A 15,667-nucleotide genomic window follows, 5' to 3' on the forward strand; every position below is an offset into this window, starting at 1 on the left:
ATCGCAACAAAAATTTTTCATGCAGGCTCACTTTGAAGAATCATGTTTTGAGCAAAACCGGGCAGATGGATGGAAAAAGCTGAAACCTAATGCTGTACCAACGGTTTTCTCATTCAGGGGTAGGTATTTCCCGTTTGATTCGCTGCCTGATTCTGTATAAGTGCATACATTCGTTACTAAAAAAAGTGATGGCATTTGAGCCGCTTGCCCGGTATGGGTCCCTTATTTCGCCTTTAACAGGTTATGTGTGCATGCATGCATGTCTTCTCGCACGCTCATCGAGAAGCCTCCCACTTATTCAATTCTACTGTCGATCGGCTCACGCAGCAGCCTTCATCTCAAACGCCCACTTAACCCATTCTTACTTGAAAAGGCAGAATCGGTCGCCTTCTATAATTAATACAAATGGAATTAACCAAGACGGCATTGTAATTAATACAGGGAGCGGGGAACAAGTGAAGTACTTATGTGCAGCTTTTGGCCCCTTAGAATTTTTTGTGCAAAACTAAAGACTGAAAAATAAAATGCCCAGACGCTGGTCATGCCTTGTTTTCGCTTTGCTCTTTATCTTGATTTTCCATATCCCGTGATTCCCGCATTTTTCCTTTACACAGTGCTCAGTTTGATCATTGGTTTGTACATCTTCCTGCTTCCAGTTGCTCCAAGGAACCGAAAGCCACCTAGAGACAGAACGCAGCTTGTGCCCATATCCGCCAATGAAGAGGTGAACAACCCCGCTGAAGGAGTTCACATCGCATCAGAGGCGGATTTGCTCCCCGATTCAACCCAAATGGTGTCCCGAGATACGTCATCGGTCAATCTCCAAGTCGACAGCTTAGATGTAGAATCTTCGAACGTCGGAAGTCCAAGCTCGACAGATGAAACACCTACAGCTAGTGGGACACAAACGGATTGTGCTGAGTTGAGAAAGCAGTTGGTAGACATCGAAAGGAAATACGCCACGCTTCAAGAACATCACACAATTGCTAAGAAGACAATCCAAAAGCTCAAAAAGCAAGTTCAAAAGCATGAAAGCATGGCTGATAATTTCGCAAAAAATACACGGTTCTTGAATGCAGACCAAATTTCCGCTCTTTCTAAAAATAGCACTCAGGGTCACACGTGGTCTGCGGAGACGGTTAAGCAAGGGTTGCAAATTAAGTTTGCTTGCGGAACGACCGGATATGAGACATTGAGGAAGTTGGGTTACCCTCTTCCGTCCAGCAGGACGTTGGCACGGAGGATCCAGGGACTGAGGTTCCTTCCAGGCATTCTTCAAGAAGTTTTTGATGTCATGAAGTGCAAGACTGACACAATGGAAAACATGGAAAAAGACTGTGTGCTGTTTCTAGACGAGATGGAAATTGCTACAGCATTTGAACTGGATCGAGGTGAAGACGTTCTCATTGGAAGTATAACACTTCCTTCGAAGCCAGAGGAGCCCGCCAATCACGCTTTGGTGTTCATGCTGGGAGGAATCAATCAGCGGTGGAAGCAGGTCATCGGCTATGAATTCACTGGCCAACACGTGGAAGGTGCCGTGCTTAAAGACTATGTACTCGACATCATTCCGCGCTGTGGCCAGATTTCCCTCAGAGTCCGTGCTGTCACATGTGACATGGGATCAGCAAATCGAGCGATGTGGCGAGAATTAGGATTTTCAAGCCACAGAAATTCTACCACAGTGTGCTCAATACCGCATCCATGCTTGGACGGGAAAGAGCTTTTTTTCACTGCTGATGCTGCACATGTGTTGAAGAACCTACGAGGGCAACTTTTAAGCTCGAAAGTCTTTGCACTGAGCGATGCCACCGTGCTCGACAACAACCTCCCGTCACCAAACGTGAAACTGGAGCACGTCCAGGCAGTGGTGGACTACGACGCAGAGAGGGAACTTAAAGTAGCCCCTGCCCTATCGGAAGTTCATGTCAGCTCCGGCCACTTTACAAAAATGAAGGTAGGAGTAGCTCTTCAATTCTTCAGAGAGGCGGCACCGGCTATCCGATTTTTGGTGAAAGAAGGGCTGCTTGACCCATCTGCGGAAACGACAGCATGGTTCTTCGATCTGGTGTCAAAGTGGTATGCCCTGATGTCATCACGCCATCCCACTTTAGCTTTAAGCCACCGAAATATGGAGAAATATTACGCTGCTCTGAAAACCTTGCGCCTTGCAGCAGAAACTATACAAGGGATGAATATGGGCGCCACCTCTCAGTGGAAACCATCCCAAGCTGGGCTGCTTATTTCCACGACAGTTGTCCTTCGCCTCCAAGAAGTTTTCCTGGGCAATGAACGCTACGAGTTTTTCTTAACAAGCAGGCTACTTCAAGACTGCCTCGAAAATCTTTTTTCAGTAGTACGCCTAAGGAAGCCAGTGCCGACGGCATATGATTTAAAATGTGCTCTGAGGCTTGTTAGTGTGAGCCAATTTCTACACACGCCACGAACAACAAGCTATGAGCTTGATGATCGAGAGTACCTCGTCGATCTCCTTTCTCAAGCAAAGAAGCAGCACTCAGAAAATTTGCCTGAAGAAATAGATGACTCTGAGATTTTGTTCATTGAAGAACTGACGTCAACGGAATGTTCCATTTTGTACTACCTGGGAGGGTTCATCCTGAAAAGCGTCTTAAAGTCTGTGTCTTGCTCCCAGTGCAAAGATGCTCTCATCGGAACAGCTTGTAATGAATATGCCTCTTTGACAATTCTGAAGGAGTATGTGAGGGATGGAGGAAACTTGATTTATCCAAGCAATGAAGTGATGCGCACTCTCAAGAACTACGAGGAGTACTTCACAGGCGCTGCCGCGTGGTGCACTAACAAAATACACACGATGAAGTCCCCGCTGAAATCGCTCACTGAATACTTTGCAAAGATAGACCGACCATGCCTGAACACATGTGCAGATCACAAGGAAGCAATAGGAAAAATGCTGATAGCCACCTACACAAGACTGCGGCTACGTATACATCTACGTCAGTACCCAGCCACACGTGCTGGTGGTCACGGAAGTAAAACTTGTGCTGGTGTTTCTCTTCCTTGAAGACGCTGTAATAAGAGTGAACTTTTCGTGTGCATGCACATAAGCGTGAGAAAAATTAAAACGTAAGACACACAAGTTGCATTACACTTGCATTGAATCGTCTTTTGTAATCATTTTGTAGATATTGTACTTGCATGTGCATTAAGGTATTAAATCATTGTTCTTGCGTGCGCCTAGGTTTTTATGTTTTGACTGCAAAATGTTTTTGCCACCATTGCATAATAATGTAAGTGAACGTAAGTGTGTCATGCGTTCGTACTTGAATATGCAGCTGTTCACTTGGCGCACTTCACCCTCTTTCCGCTATATCCACAAGTAAGCGCAATGATAGCAACTCCGTGGGGCAGGTATTGCAACGACGACGATCAGCTGCCCGCCGTGATCACCTATAGCAAAACAAAGAAAGATATCCGCTATACTTTCGCTAATCGTCTCGAAATAGCGAATGCATCACCGAATATTTACTCTTACTTTTCATCTAAACTAGAAAATGAATGATTATCAAAAGTAAAGTCAAATTCAAGCTCCCAATGCAAGCGGGGCCACCTCCATCTAGGCGCGCCACGCAGCAAACGAGCGCCTCGCGACTAGCGGAAGCAAGAAAATGGCGGTCGCGCTAGCAGACGACGCGGTTGTCCTCACCCTAAGCGGAGAGCGGGCGCGCATCGAGGCACCCTATCAACATCCAGATCGGGCACGCTGGCAGACAACGACGCCAGTGTGCGACGCGCATTAACGAAAAATGCCGGTGGCTGCTCGGCTGTAGGGCCAACCACGTGTTGTGTAAAAAACACATTACGCACTGTACCCAGAAAGCGCTGTACCGGACGTAGTTGTGATCAACTAACCCGAGAGATTATAGAAGCACAGAACATAGCATCACAGGGTAGCACTTGTGTAAGCTCACCGTCTATTTCAGTATCAAAAAAAGAACTTGCCTTCCCCAGGGTATCAACGTAATCGTGCACTTATCTTATTGGTTCTGTTAGTCTCGGCAGCTATACTGTGTACTCTCGCACGTGCAGTTTTCTGCCGTGTCATAAAAGCGTTCGAGAACTGTTTAAAGCACTTGCGGTTTTACGAAATAAACAGTTGGAAGTACAGAAAGGTGGGCAAGTTGGTTATTACTATCCATGGTAAAACAGCGCGGAAAAAACACGAGGACGGAACAAACACGACAACACGAGCGCTGACTTTCAACGCTGACTTGAGAGTTGAAAGTCAGCGCTCGTGTTGTCGTGTTTGTTCCGTCCTCGTGTTTTTTCCGCGCTGTTTTACCATAAACAGTTGGAAGTAGCGCTCCTCTTTGTCTGTTCCCTCTGCGTCCCTGTTGTTTTAGCGCTTCGAAAAATGTCAGAACTACAATGCAGAATAACGTTCGTCACGCCTACCTTCAATTCAGAAGTGACTGGTCAGGTATAATCACCTAAAACTTTTCTGTTTCTGTGCCATCAACTTTCTTCTTAGCTACAGGGCAGCTGTGTTCATAGTGCTTGTTTGGCAGCGTGGAAACGTTGCAGCTATGGATTGTATTTGCTTCATTCTCGCATCGTCCAAGGGCCTCTGAAGGATGGGGAATACCATTTCAAGCCAGAGCCCTTCCTCAGCACAAGACAGTTCCCTTCCAAACAGTGAGTAATCATTTCTTTTATTGGTTGTAGACGCGTGTGCTGTTTTTAATTCCATATGGCTGCCACGAGGTCCTGTATATTGCGGACTATATTTAAGCATACATTATTTTAACAGCAACATAGCTAATGAAAGACAAGTTGTTGAAAAGTATGTACTTGGTGTTGTCAGGAGACCGCAGTGGTTTCTCCAATTTGACACAGAATCTCCTACAAAACTCTCCAACAGAGCTACTTAAAGAATTTTACCCCATTACTATTATATTACACTTATTCGTGAATTGTATGAGCCACATCTGATGGAGAGGGTGTGAGCCGCATCAGATGGGATGCCACAGGATTAATTTCTGGTATGTGGTGGCCATTAATTTCTAGCGGGTTCTGGGTTCACAGAGCGTTTTGAATTGCACCTTCTTTGCAATGAGGAAGCAGGGGCCGGGAATTGAACCGGCTACTTTGGGCTCACCAGAACAGTAATACAGTCACTGAGCCATCACGACGGGTCACCTGAATTCCCGGGTCACCCTGGGTCACTAAATTCGAAATTATCTGAGAAATGTTTGCAGCAAAGCCCTCAAAGCCGCATTTGCCTACAACACTGCAGCGGAAAAAAAAATCAGTTAGGTCTTGTAGTTAGAATGCCTTCTAGTTCGTGTAAGGTGGGTGACTAGGGTGTCAGAAAAGGATAGCGACTACAAACGGGACGTTTCTGGGAGCTCATTACTACGATAAATCCGGCTCAGATTCCATAGTATTAAAGGCAAGGGCTTGCACATGTGAAGGATTATTAGAAATCCGCTCATGCAACCTTTGTTCGACGCCTGCGTGGTACATGAGTATGAAGGTACTTTCTACGTTCCACTTCATGCACTATTCTCTTTTGAGGCTCAAGACAGCACAAAATCCACTCTTGTGTGTGCCGGAGCGATCACGTCACAGATACCAAGGCCTGAGATGTCCACGTCAATGGACTGCCCATTTGTATGTTTCCATTCATGAGAGTGAACAGATATATCTCGTTCTCTCCGTCTGAAGAAACAATTAACTCAGAATTTATATTTTAATTACTGTATTGTGATAGCGATAGCTTCGCGGACTAGCCCTTTAAATGTGACCTCAAAGGTCTAAAGGTGCCATAGGTAAAGACCATTCAAGCGACTGACAGAAGTTTTATGGGAAGAAATTAGCACGTTTCTTTTTCAATCTCCGCTGTCTAACAAAACATTCTGTTGGACGTTCTGAAATGGCTGCTCTTAGTGCGATTTGCTCATAAGAGAGAAAGAAAGAGAGAGAGAGAGACTTTAATGAATAAAGGAGAGGTCTGCCTGGTTACGCGCCTAGCATGCTACTCCAGATTTGCTCATAAGAGCAACTGATGTACTGAGGGCTTTCGTTGTAGCGAAGTGATGTTCTTTTTCATACATCACCTGCTCATTCCTTTACCGAGAAATTCACTTGTTAGTGCGTGTTTTTTTAAACTGGTAGGAACCGCGTCCAGGCTGGGACAACGAGTGCTGCGTGGGCCACACTGGAAATGGGACAACCAAGATGGCGGCGAGGGTTACGTGGGAACGCTGATTGCGATCGAGTATCCCTCGTGCGACGAAGCAGCGCCGTCACCAGTCTGGGTTGCGTGGGACAACGGTGTCATTGAGAGGTACCGCGTCAGCCGGACGGGGCCTTGTGACCTGCGGCTGTATGACAGCGGACCTGCGGGCAAGTTTCCTACGTTTCCTGCACTCTTCTTTGACTTTGCACTATAATTGATGCCGGAACATTTTTTGGTTCCGCCCCACCGCGGTTACGGCGCTCGGCTACTGACCCAAAAGACGCGGGTTCGATCCCGGCCGCGGCAGCCGAATTTCGATGAAAGCGAAATTCTAGAGGTCCGTGTACTGTGCGATGTCAGTGCATGTTAAAGAACCCCAGTCACTCTACCAACTGAGCTAACCGGGACGGCAAGCTTATGGTAGGGCGACCGCGAATTGATCAGTAACTCGAAGTGGGAACAGTGCTGGTCAAACACCCCTAAACATTTGACCAGCACTGTTCCCACTTCGAGTTATTGATGAATTCGCTGTCGCCCTACAATAAGCTTGCCGTCCCGGTTAGCTCAGTTGGTAGAGCGACTGCTCCGGTGAAGCGGTGGTCCTGGGTTCGAACCCCGGACAAGGACGAATTTTTCTTTAACTACGAAGTTTATGAAAAAGCTGTAGTATAGCTTTCCTTTGTAGCCGTATGGCTGCGCTTGGGTGGATGTCAATGAGTAATTACTCCCTTATTACAATTCTACTCCACCTTGGGGGTTTTCCCTAAACATTTGACCAAACTGCCCCCTCAATCATGCCTCGTCTGAAGAGAAGGAAAATTTCACGTCGAGGATTACGGTCGTTGTGCCTGATGATGAATGAAAAAGCACCGTTTGGAAGCCCAGACGATCGGTGAGGCAGTGTAAGTAGCATACCCCAAGGGATGCCCGAATGAGCTCGCGCAGTAAACTTTGCTTGCGAGGTTGCGTTTTAGAAAACCACACACCTCAGCAGAGGTTTCAACACCGCTTCACCGATGTTATGTTTTTGTAATATTTATGTTTTTGTGATTTACCTCCTCTATGTCATACGTTTGTCCAAGCAAACAACATCCATCGAAAAGATATTGCCGCAGAGGCCATTTGTCTGTGTTTCTATGGTCAGCTATTGCCCCGGGTGCGTTGCCTTATCACTCGGCGTCTACTTTGGGAGAGGCAACCAGAACGCTTTGGAACTGAGATAATGCGTGACGATTCCCCCGATATCCGAGGTTATCGGTGATTTAAGCGGTTTATTTCGAAATTGTTCTACCGTCTTCAAGTGCAGTCAGGACAGAGCGATGTCCTTCTGATTTTCGTCGACTGTCGAGTACCTTTGCTACTACCACTGCCAGTCTAGTGGCTCTGCACACTGCACACTGAACCCCAGCCTCTACAGCAGTCTCTTTACGGGGCAAGGTAAGCTGCCTAAACCCTGGGGCAGATTCCCATCACTAAAAGCACGGAGTATTATGGGCTGGCAACGCAAACGAGTTCTGTCTTGGACACAATACATGTTGTAGCAGTTACGAAGATTTTAACCTAGGTTTCAACCTCCTGTATTTGCTAACCTCAAGACCTCGGCTGCCACGTTTAAAAGCCTCCTCGCATTGCTAACGGCATATCAAGTTGGTTCGCTTTGCAGTGGGAATATACATCCGTGGTCGACAATAAGCTTTTCGAATATGAAGTGATCGATATCTACTTCGCAACTTGGGCTACATTCCTTTACCCTAAAAGGAAGAGCGTTAGAGGACAGCTTACTCTCTTCTGACTCCTATATAAGATTAATCGCGCTTTGAATACAGCATACAACGTATATGCTATAATTATCATGCTCAGCCGCACCATTTCACTAGTCCCATTCATTACTCCAATTAAGCTTCTGCTTCATATTTAAGCCTTTAGATTAGGTCGCACAGTGTCCACTATGCAAAAGTCACCTCGTTTCGTGAGGACCATGAAAAAGAGGAAGCCGATAATCAGTCGCGTTTTCTGAAGCGGTAAAAAAAAAAGAGAACAAAACTGGGCAAGTTGGTACGGATTCATCTCAAAGCAGCGCGAAACACAGGACGTAGTGGAAGAAACAAGAGACGACACGAGCGCAATCTAACAACTGAATTTTATTCCTAGAAGGGATAGATATATAAGCACCAAACACAACAATAAAACACAGACACATCGCGATTTGTTGAGATGAGGCGGTTAGCGTTCCGCTGCATACACGCACGGGTTTTTTAGTTGCTATCGTGATGTGTCTGTGTTTTATCGTTGTGTTTGGTGCTTATATATCTAACCCTTCTAGGAATAAAATTCAGTTATATTGCGCTTTGCGCTCGTGTCGTCTCTTGTTTCTTCCACTACGTCCTGTTTCGCGCTGCTTTAAGATGAAAAAAAAAAACACGTTATCATTTTCTGTTTGAAGAAAAATTAAAAATCTATGGAGAAAATGAAACTCGCACGGATCTTGTGTCATTGCCACAGGCATTCACTTTCCAAGCGTAACCTGCGACGCCTGTTGCAAGAGCGGAATCGGTGGAACGCGCTGGAAGTGCAGCGTGTGCTGCGATTACGAGCTCTGCCACGCCTGCTACATGGCAGACAAGCACAGTCTGGACCACGCCTTCCTTCGCTACGATCTTCCCGATGCGACGGGGTGAGATACGCTGAGCCCTGCCATGCATGATTCAACTCCGTTATGCATAGTATCAGGTGTTTGAGGCAGGACAATAGACAAAAAACAATAGGTTTTTTTGAGGTAAAATTATGGCTTCTTCAGCATACTATTACCAGTGTTGGCGGACAACAGAAAACTGGTGAATCGTTTTAAGCGGTAATCTGGCTAGCTAAGTTTCAATAATTAACTTTTTAGCTAACACAATTAAGCGAATAGTTAAAATGAGAGATTTGTAGGCAATCATCAGTAATAGCCAGTGTTTAGAAAACGCCATTACCCTTGGCGCTGTGGCTGGACAAATTTTTTTTGACTAGGTCATGCACTGGAAAGGTTGCTTTGCCTGCATGCTTTCTCATATGGAATGTATTTTGGCACTATGTAGCTTAGTTTTGTCGAGGCACAGCGCCGAAGATAATAGCGTTTTCGAAATTCTGAAAACTGACATGACTGTTACTCACTAAACCTCTAACTGGAACCTGTTGCCTAACAGTGATAGTTAAAATGTAATTATCAGAAATTATTTAACCACCCTACTAATTAAGACAATTCACCGGCTTCCAGTGTCCTTGAGTCCTGGTACTAGTATTGCCCCATATTTTATCCCAAGAAGCCTATTTTTTAAAAGCACTTAGTCTTCCCTGCAACACCAGGTATATGGCTCGCTATCGCAATGTAAATATGAAATATTTTCATGTCACGTGACTTCGTTTTGCCAGGCTTAATATTTGGCACTTTCACACAATGTTTGGGACTTTTGTATAGGGTTCTTATATTAAACGGCTATAAGAGGTGATTAGGCTTTAATGGCTATCGACAGGAGAGAACACTTCACACTTCACAGCCGGCAACCAGACGGGTTCCTTAGCGGAAACCTGTTAAGCTTCACGCTTTATCGACCATTAGTGTCTTCTAGTACTTTTGATCGTCACTCTTTATCCCCGCTTGTGCATGACTAGTACTGTACCTTTTGATTCCTATTAGTTGGCCTCTTCTTTTTGTTTGTACTGTCACGGGAACGCCTCTACGAAGGTATCATTTCTACGCTGTTTCCTCGATCTATCTACCCGCTTTTACTTCGGCCTGCCTGGATGTGGCTTTATTAAATAAAACTCTTAATATAATGAAAAACTCTTTATTATATTAAACAATATTCGAAATCGTCTAATACTGCGTAAAATGGCGGCCGCACTTTAAGCGAAAACTTTTATACCAGGAGTACACGGAGATATTGCCCTCTGAAATGATGCTTCAGAAGAAAGGAAACTTCCTTTCGTTGGGGAATTGTCGTCCTTGTGATGTTTCTTGGTCCCATAACGACTAGATAGTTAGGGAACAAAATAAAAAAGATCGTAACGTCCACACTGTGCTCGCTAATGTGACCCCAATCGAAAGCTAAAGTGAAAAACTTTGTCACGCCGCTGACATTTGACATATCGGTTTGTCGTGAATTCGTGTCAATGGGCGTTTTGTCGAGTTAGTACAGCGAGTTCGAGTTGTGTGGAAACAAAATTCGAAAGGCCTTCTTTATCACATACTGCGGCCCAAGGCAGTCCAAGCAGGACCGCATTTTGTGGCATTCTCAGGGAATGCCGCGAAGCAGTTGTTTTTGCGCATTTCAAAGGTTGTGCAGAAGGTAAGATTTGACGGTGTGCCTATGGATTAGATGGAATGCCGTTTTTGGGGTGAGAGGGAGGTGTCTATCTGTAGATGCTGGCTCAGAATGTTTCGTTTTAAGAGAGTTCTATCTAGGAGGAGGTTTGTTCGTACGAGATAACCGGCTGATTATCATAGATTCATTTCTTAAAATATCCAGAAAAGCTGAACTTGAATGAATAATTCTCAGTGGAGTATTATGCTTTGTTGCAGGGTAAAGGTGGCTCCGAGGAAGGGATCATTGAAGCGCATTGTACGAGGTATATTTGAAGGAGCCAAGGTTGTCCGAGGACCACACTGGGAAGGGGAAGATGAAGAGGGTAAGGACGTTTCTCATGCTTTTAGTGGCTGGCGATTAGCATTCATAATGATCGTTTACAAGCCCACGTGCTAGATAATTTTCATATTCAATTGCCCAATTTTTTCAATGTTGGTAGAGGTTCAAAAGTTTCATGCTCTCAGCCCTTCTGCAGTTCTTTACAAGCCTGGGCCAATACGTTTTCTTAGCGTTGGTTTTGTCAGTATTTCGCAGTTTTACCCAACTAGAATGAAATATAATCTTGAGCATTTCAACTTCAACACAAAACTTGTATTCACCGTACAGTCTATTTCAAAATATTCCTATGCTAGAGCGTTTCCTCCTAGGCTGCGAATCGGCCCTTTTCTAGAGCCGCAATAAATTAAAACTTCGAGAGATGCACTGAACGAAGTCCCATTACATCGAGATACGAAATGTTGGTCTCCTGCACATTCTGCACTTCAAGCTCAGGAAACACAGTGGCAGGCCTGGGAACTTTAGAAAAGGACGTCCCGGGCGGTCCGCAGCGGCGTTCTTAGTCAAATTCATATGCACCCCTGTACATTTGCGAGAAAGCTTGCGAGAGGTGTTTCAGGAAGAGCTGTTGCGTCTGCAAGGTATAAATGGCCTGGAGGCTGTGACTGGTGGCATTTATGCACGCCCTCAGAGTCAATACAGACAGAAAATTGTGGCATCCCACTTACACCAAAACATGAGAGCATTACTCTTTTACTGACGTTGTTTTGGTGGAATACCGTTAAAAAACGTTTTTGGTCCCTTGTTTTTCCTATGCCAATAGGGAAAACAGTGATACTACACAGTTAATATTTTGTTCCCGACTAACGGTATTAACTCTTTAAGGTGCTTTGCAAAAAATAGAACCATACTGATTTCAATGTTTCAAGCATATTTATCACCCTGCAATTTGCAAACCGGGCGCTTTTTAATAGCAGCTAGAGAACGCCAAAAAATATATTTAACAAAAAAGGGAATCTGGAAGCTCGCCTTGCAACAATTCCTCGCTGCCAGGTTTTGCCTCGAGTACTCGTCAGTTTTTTTAAATGAATTTCTTGCGATATGTTCATCGTTAAAACGTAAGTTTTCTTGATCCATTCAGTTGATTTAATATTGCTGTTCCTTTAGTATTAAAGTTTCCAGCTATTGTACAGTGTGTGGTATTTTGCTTGTGTGTGTGTGTGCGCGCGCGCGCGCGTGTGTGCGCGCGTGTGCGTGCGCGTGTGCGAGTTGATGAAGACCATGATGTAAAATGCACAGCGCGAGAGTGTGTTGCAGTTTAACACGAGACGAGATCGGCTGCGGCGATAGCATAGTGCTCTCGTGCAGTGCCTAGCGAAGCTGATCTGTCGGCGCCGGCGCGGGTTTGAATCTCAGTCGCGGCCAATTTATTTAAGGTGAAGGTCAGGGCTTCAGCGATGGCCTGGCTTTTGCAGCTTTGGTCGTAAGTAGAGTTTTAGGTCTAAAAAACCATTAATCCTTAACGTCAGAAATTTGACTGTTTTTTGATGGTTTCTTATGTTTAGGCTTAAATATATTATCTCGTGACGAAATAAGGAACGGTGCCTGAATGAGTTAAGAAGCCTTCGTTGGCAAAGGTCGACGCCATGAGCGGGATAGTTATATAGTTAATATTAGCCGCAGTATATATGCGCACATAAAACCTTGTCTTATACGTACCGGCACGTATAGTCTTTGCGAAAAGTAACCAGACTGCACGGTTTGCTTCTCAGTTGTATATTAAAGCTATTATGCCAGCCTTCGTGCTCTAAATCTCTGTATGGTAAGGAGAACCCATGTCCTCACTTTCAAATAGCTTTTTGATCTTAAGGGAAGCCCTAAGAGCTCTACTATACGAATGAGAAGCAAACCATGCAGCCTGGTTGCTTTTGGGAAAGACTGTACGTCACCGGGATTGAAGTGTTTACTCCTATGGTAATCACTGCCAGAAATTAGGGACAAGAGGTTCTACTTCACGTGGCTGCCGTTACGTGGAGCATGGCTTTCAACATTTCAAAATTGCACGCTGACAATTGCACGTTCATCTGTGAAGTAAGAAAGGGAATGATCGAGAGGCTGCAGAACAGGTGATAGGTGGATAGGCGTAGTGGCTCTGAATAGGCGCGGTTCTGAATTCCTGACAATGGAAAACTGTCATATTTCTCTTAGTCCAAGAGGCACGTCAAGGATCGCAGAAGGGGAAGAAATTATGCCTAAAGCTCGCTAGAACTGAGCATCTGTCGTGTGGTACTGCGTGAAGTAACCACCCTAGATTTATATGATGTGTGCAATGTATTTATTCTTTTTGGTTTTTGTACGCAGGCACTGACGATACCATCGGAACGGTGCTAAGCGTGCGTGACAGCATCAATGGCACATTCCGCAGTACAGCAAGGGTCCGATGGGCAGATGGCGACGTGGAGGCGCACAGTGTGGGCCACGGCGGTGATGTCGCCCTCAAGTTTGTCGAGAGTGCACCAGGGGGCACAGTATACGTCAACCACATGCCACTTATAGGTGACCTTTCCAGTTAAGATTACAAGCTTTGGAAAACAACTTCGAGCCGTTCCTTTAACATTATGTCAAATAATGCTCCTTAATCGTGGAATTTATTTCGCATTTTTAGAGAAACAAGTGTGCTTCTTTAGAGCTTTTTTATGTTTTCGTTTTTGTTAGCTAGAGAGAGACTATAGTCATTGACCGCAGTAAGTTGTGGTGCGGTGCTGTTGCCGAAAGGTGGTGGAAGCAGGAGAAGCAGGCCCATAGGCATGCACATGAATAAGCCTTTTCATAGGGATTCTGTGATCACAGGGAACCTATGAAGTCGTCGTTTAGTTAGCGGTTGGCAAGTAGATGTTATAAGTATGGCGCGAAAAATCGTGAAAAGTTCCATATTTTAAATACTTTTTTCGTTAACCGGGAATACTTACAGGACTCCTTTTGTAGGTAATGCGCTTGAGTTACAATAGGCAGCTACAATGTAGGTAGGGGCCTTGAGGTACAATAAATAGTTAAATAAACATTTAGTAACCTGCTTAAAGGGAAGAAATGCACGGCTGATTTATGGATGATGATGAAAACCTTTATTGAAAAACAAGAATTCTTGGGTTACGAAAAGACAGGTCGGGTGCCTAGTCCGGGACACCATTGGTAAAAGCTGCTGCCTGTGCTCTTTCGACGAGGGCTCGTTGTCCCCTGAGGTCCTAGCTGTACAGGGCAGCCTCCCAGCCCTCCCACGCTGGCTGATTTATTATCTCAATACTGCTATTTTTCTCACAAGCTCATACTATACTGTATAAGTTGCTTTATGGCCACAACATTTGCACTGTGCCGAAAAGAACTCGGGCTCAGTGGCGTAAACCGTAGGTGGATTATTCAGAATCAGAATATGTTTATTGAAACGAACAAAAAGTACATACACATATGTGTTAAATACAGGAGGAGGTCCCAAAGCCAAAGGCCGCAAAGGGACCTCTTGTTACAAACTTACAAAAATCACTATGTACAAACAACAGCTGATAAAATTGAAACAGATTATAAAAAATAATCAGCAAAATACGGGTGAAAACAATAAGATGCAACTGTAAACGAGATATGAGTAGGATAAATGCACATAAATGCGTAAATAGAGGAGCACAATTCAAGTGAGTGCTCCGCATGCTCCGTATGAGTGCCCCGTATTTATTTGTTCATCTGAAAGTGCATACTGCTCAAACTCTGAGGCTAGAACTCGATGAACCTGGCTTCGTGATCAGCTGACATATCTACACGCAACAGAATGTCGAACTCTCTCAGGGGTTCTGATGACAAGTGAGGACTGAAGGTTGACTGAAGGTTACGGGCTTCGCTTGCTTGCTTTAGTTTTTCGCTCAACGAGCATTACTTTCTGTTGTTTTCTGCTAATTACGATAAGAGAGGCATTGGGCCGATCGTTGTGAACGCTTTGTTAACAATTTTGCGGATAAGTATACACAAGAGCCAAGCACATCAGGCGAGCAAAAGCGCGACCCGTATTAGGGTTACTCTTGTGCACTCATCGTACGCACATCATCAGCAAAGAAAAAAGCAACAAAATCCGAAGGGAACTACAGCTTTGGTCATGGCAACGATGCAGGTACCCGCATAGGGTAAGAAAAAAAAGAAAATTTGGAACTTTGTCAACATCTAGCTGAACTATCTCAAAAATATTCCTGAATTCAGCGGTATTCAAAGATTACAACTTGCAAACAATGTCAATTGCACTTCTATCTTGGTTAAATCACTTCAAATCCCGCTGTCGATAGAAACTGCGGATCAGAAGAATTGCTCTGAATAACAGAAGTGGCTAAAGCTGGCTCTAGAAGCTGCATTCCTAAAGCAGAGCAAGTAGGATTGAATTTTGCACGCAAGAACAAACATTGGTCCTTTGTAACCTTTAATATGAAATAAGCTGTTTCGGTGAAACAGATTTTCAGGAAGCTATCAGTAATATGCAGAATGTCTCTACTGAAAAAAAAATGCAGTCTATGTAATCTTTGAAAACAGATGTAAGCATGACATGCACTGCAACATATGCCGATTATAGGTCCACTCATAGATGGTAGCCGTACGCGTGGGTCGTAAGGAGTCCTCTGATCAGGCATTTTTTTTTCTTACCTTGTTCAGCGTGCGCGCTCGTATAGATTCACCTTTTTTTTTTTTGTGCTGCAAACCGCGTGGCCAGCGATCGTCACATGCCAACCTAGACAAATTGACGCTAACACGTGCTAATAGAACACTGCGACGTTCGACTCTCTCGAAGTCGCCA

The 15,667-nt window shown here is 44.7% G+C and overlaps 1 protein-coding gene across 1 annotated transcript in view; it reads left to right on the forward strand.

Annotated features, from left to right (window-relative positions):
* The window catches only part of LOC149336121 (E3 ubiquitin-protein ligase MIB2-like), a 33,701-nt gene that overhangs the window by 4,137 nt on the left and 13,897 nt on the right, over positions 1–15,667 (forward strand). The window contains exons 2-6 of the mRNA XM_089554664.1: positions 4,602–4,674; positions 6,157–6,387; positions 8,723–8,894; positions 10,782–10,888; positions 13,204–13,398. Coding sequence (XP_089410790.1) covers positions 4,614–4,674; positions 6,157–6,387; positions 8,723–8,894; positions 10,782–10,888; positions 13,204–13,398 — 766 coding nt within the window. The 5' untranslated portion in view covers positions 4,602–4,613. The remainder of the gene's footprint in view (positions 1–4,601; positions 4,675–6,156; positions 6,388–8,722; positions 8,895–10,781; positions 10,889–13,203; positions 13,399–15,667) is intronic.

This window comes from Amblyomma mixtum, chromosome 7 (assembly GCF_055824585.1).
Source record: "Amblyomma mixtum isolate Tamu chromosome 7, ASM5582458v1, whole genome shotgun sequence".
NCBI classification, from domain to species: Eukaryota; Metazoa; Arthropoda; class Arachnida; order Ixodida; family Ixodidae; genus Amblyomma; species Amblyomma mixtum.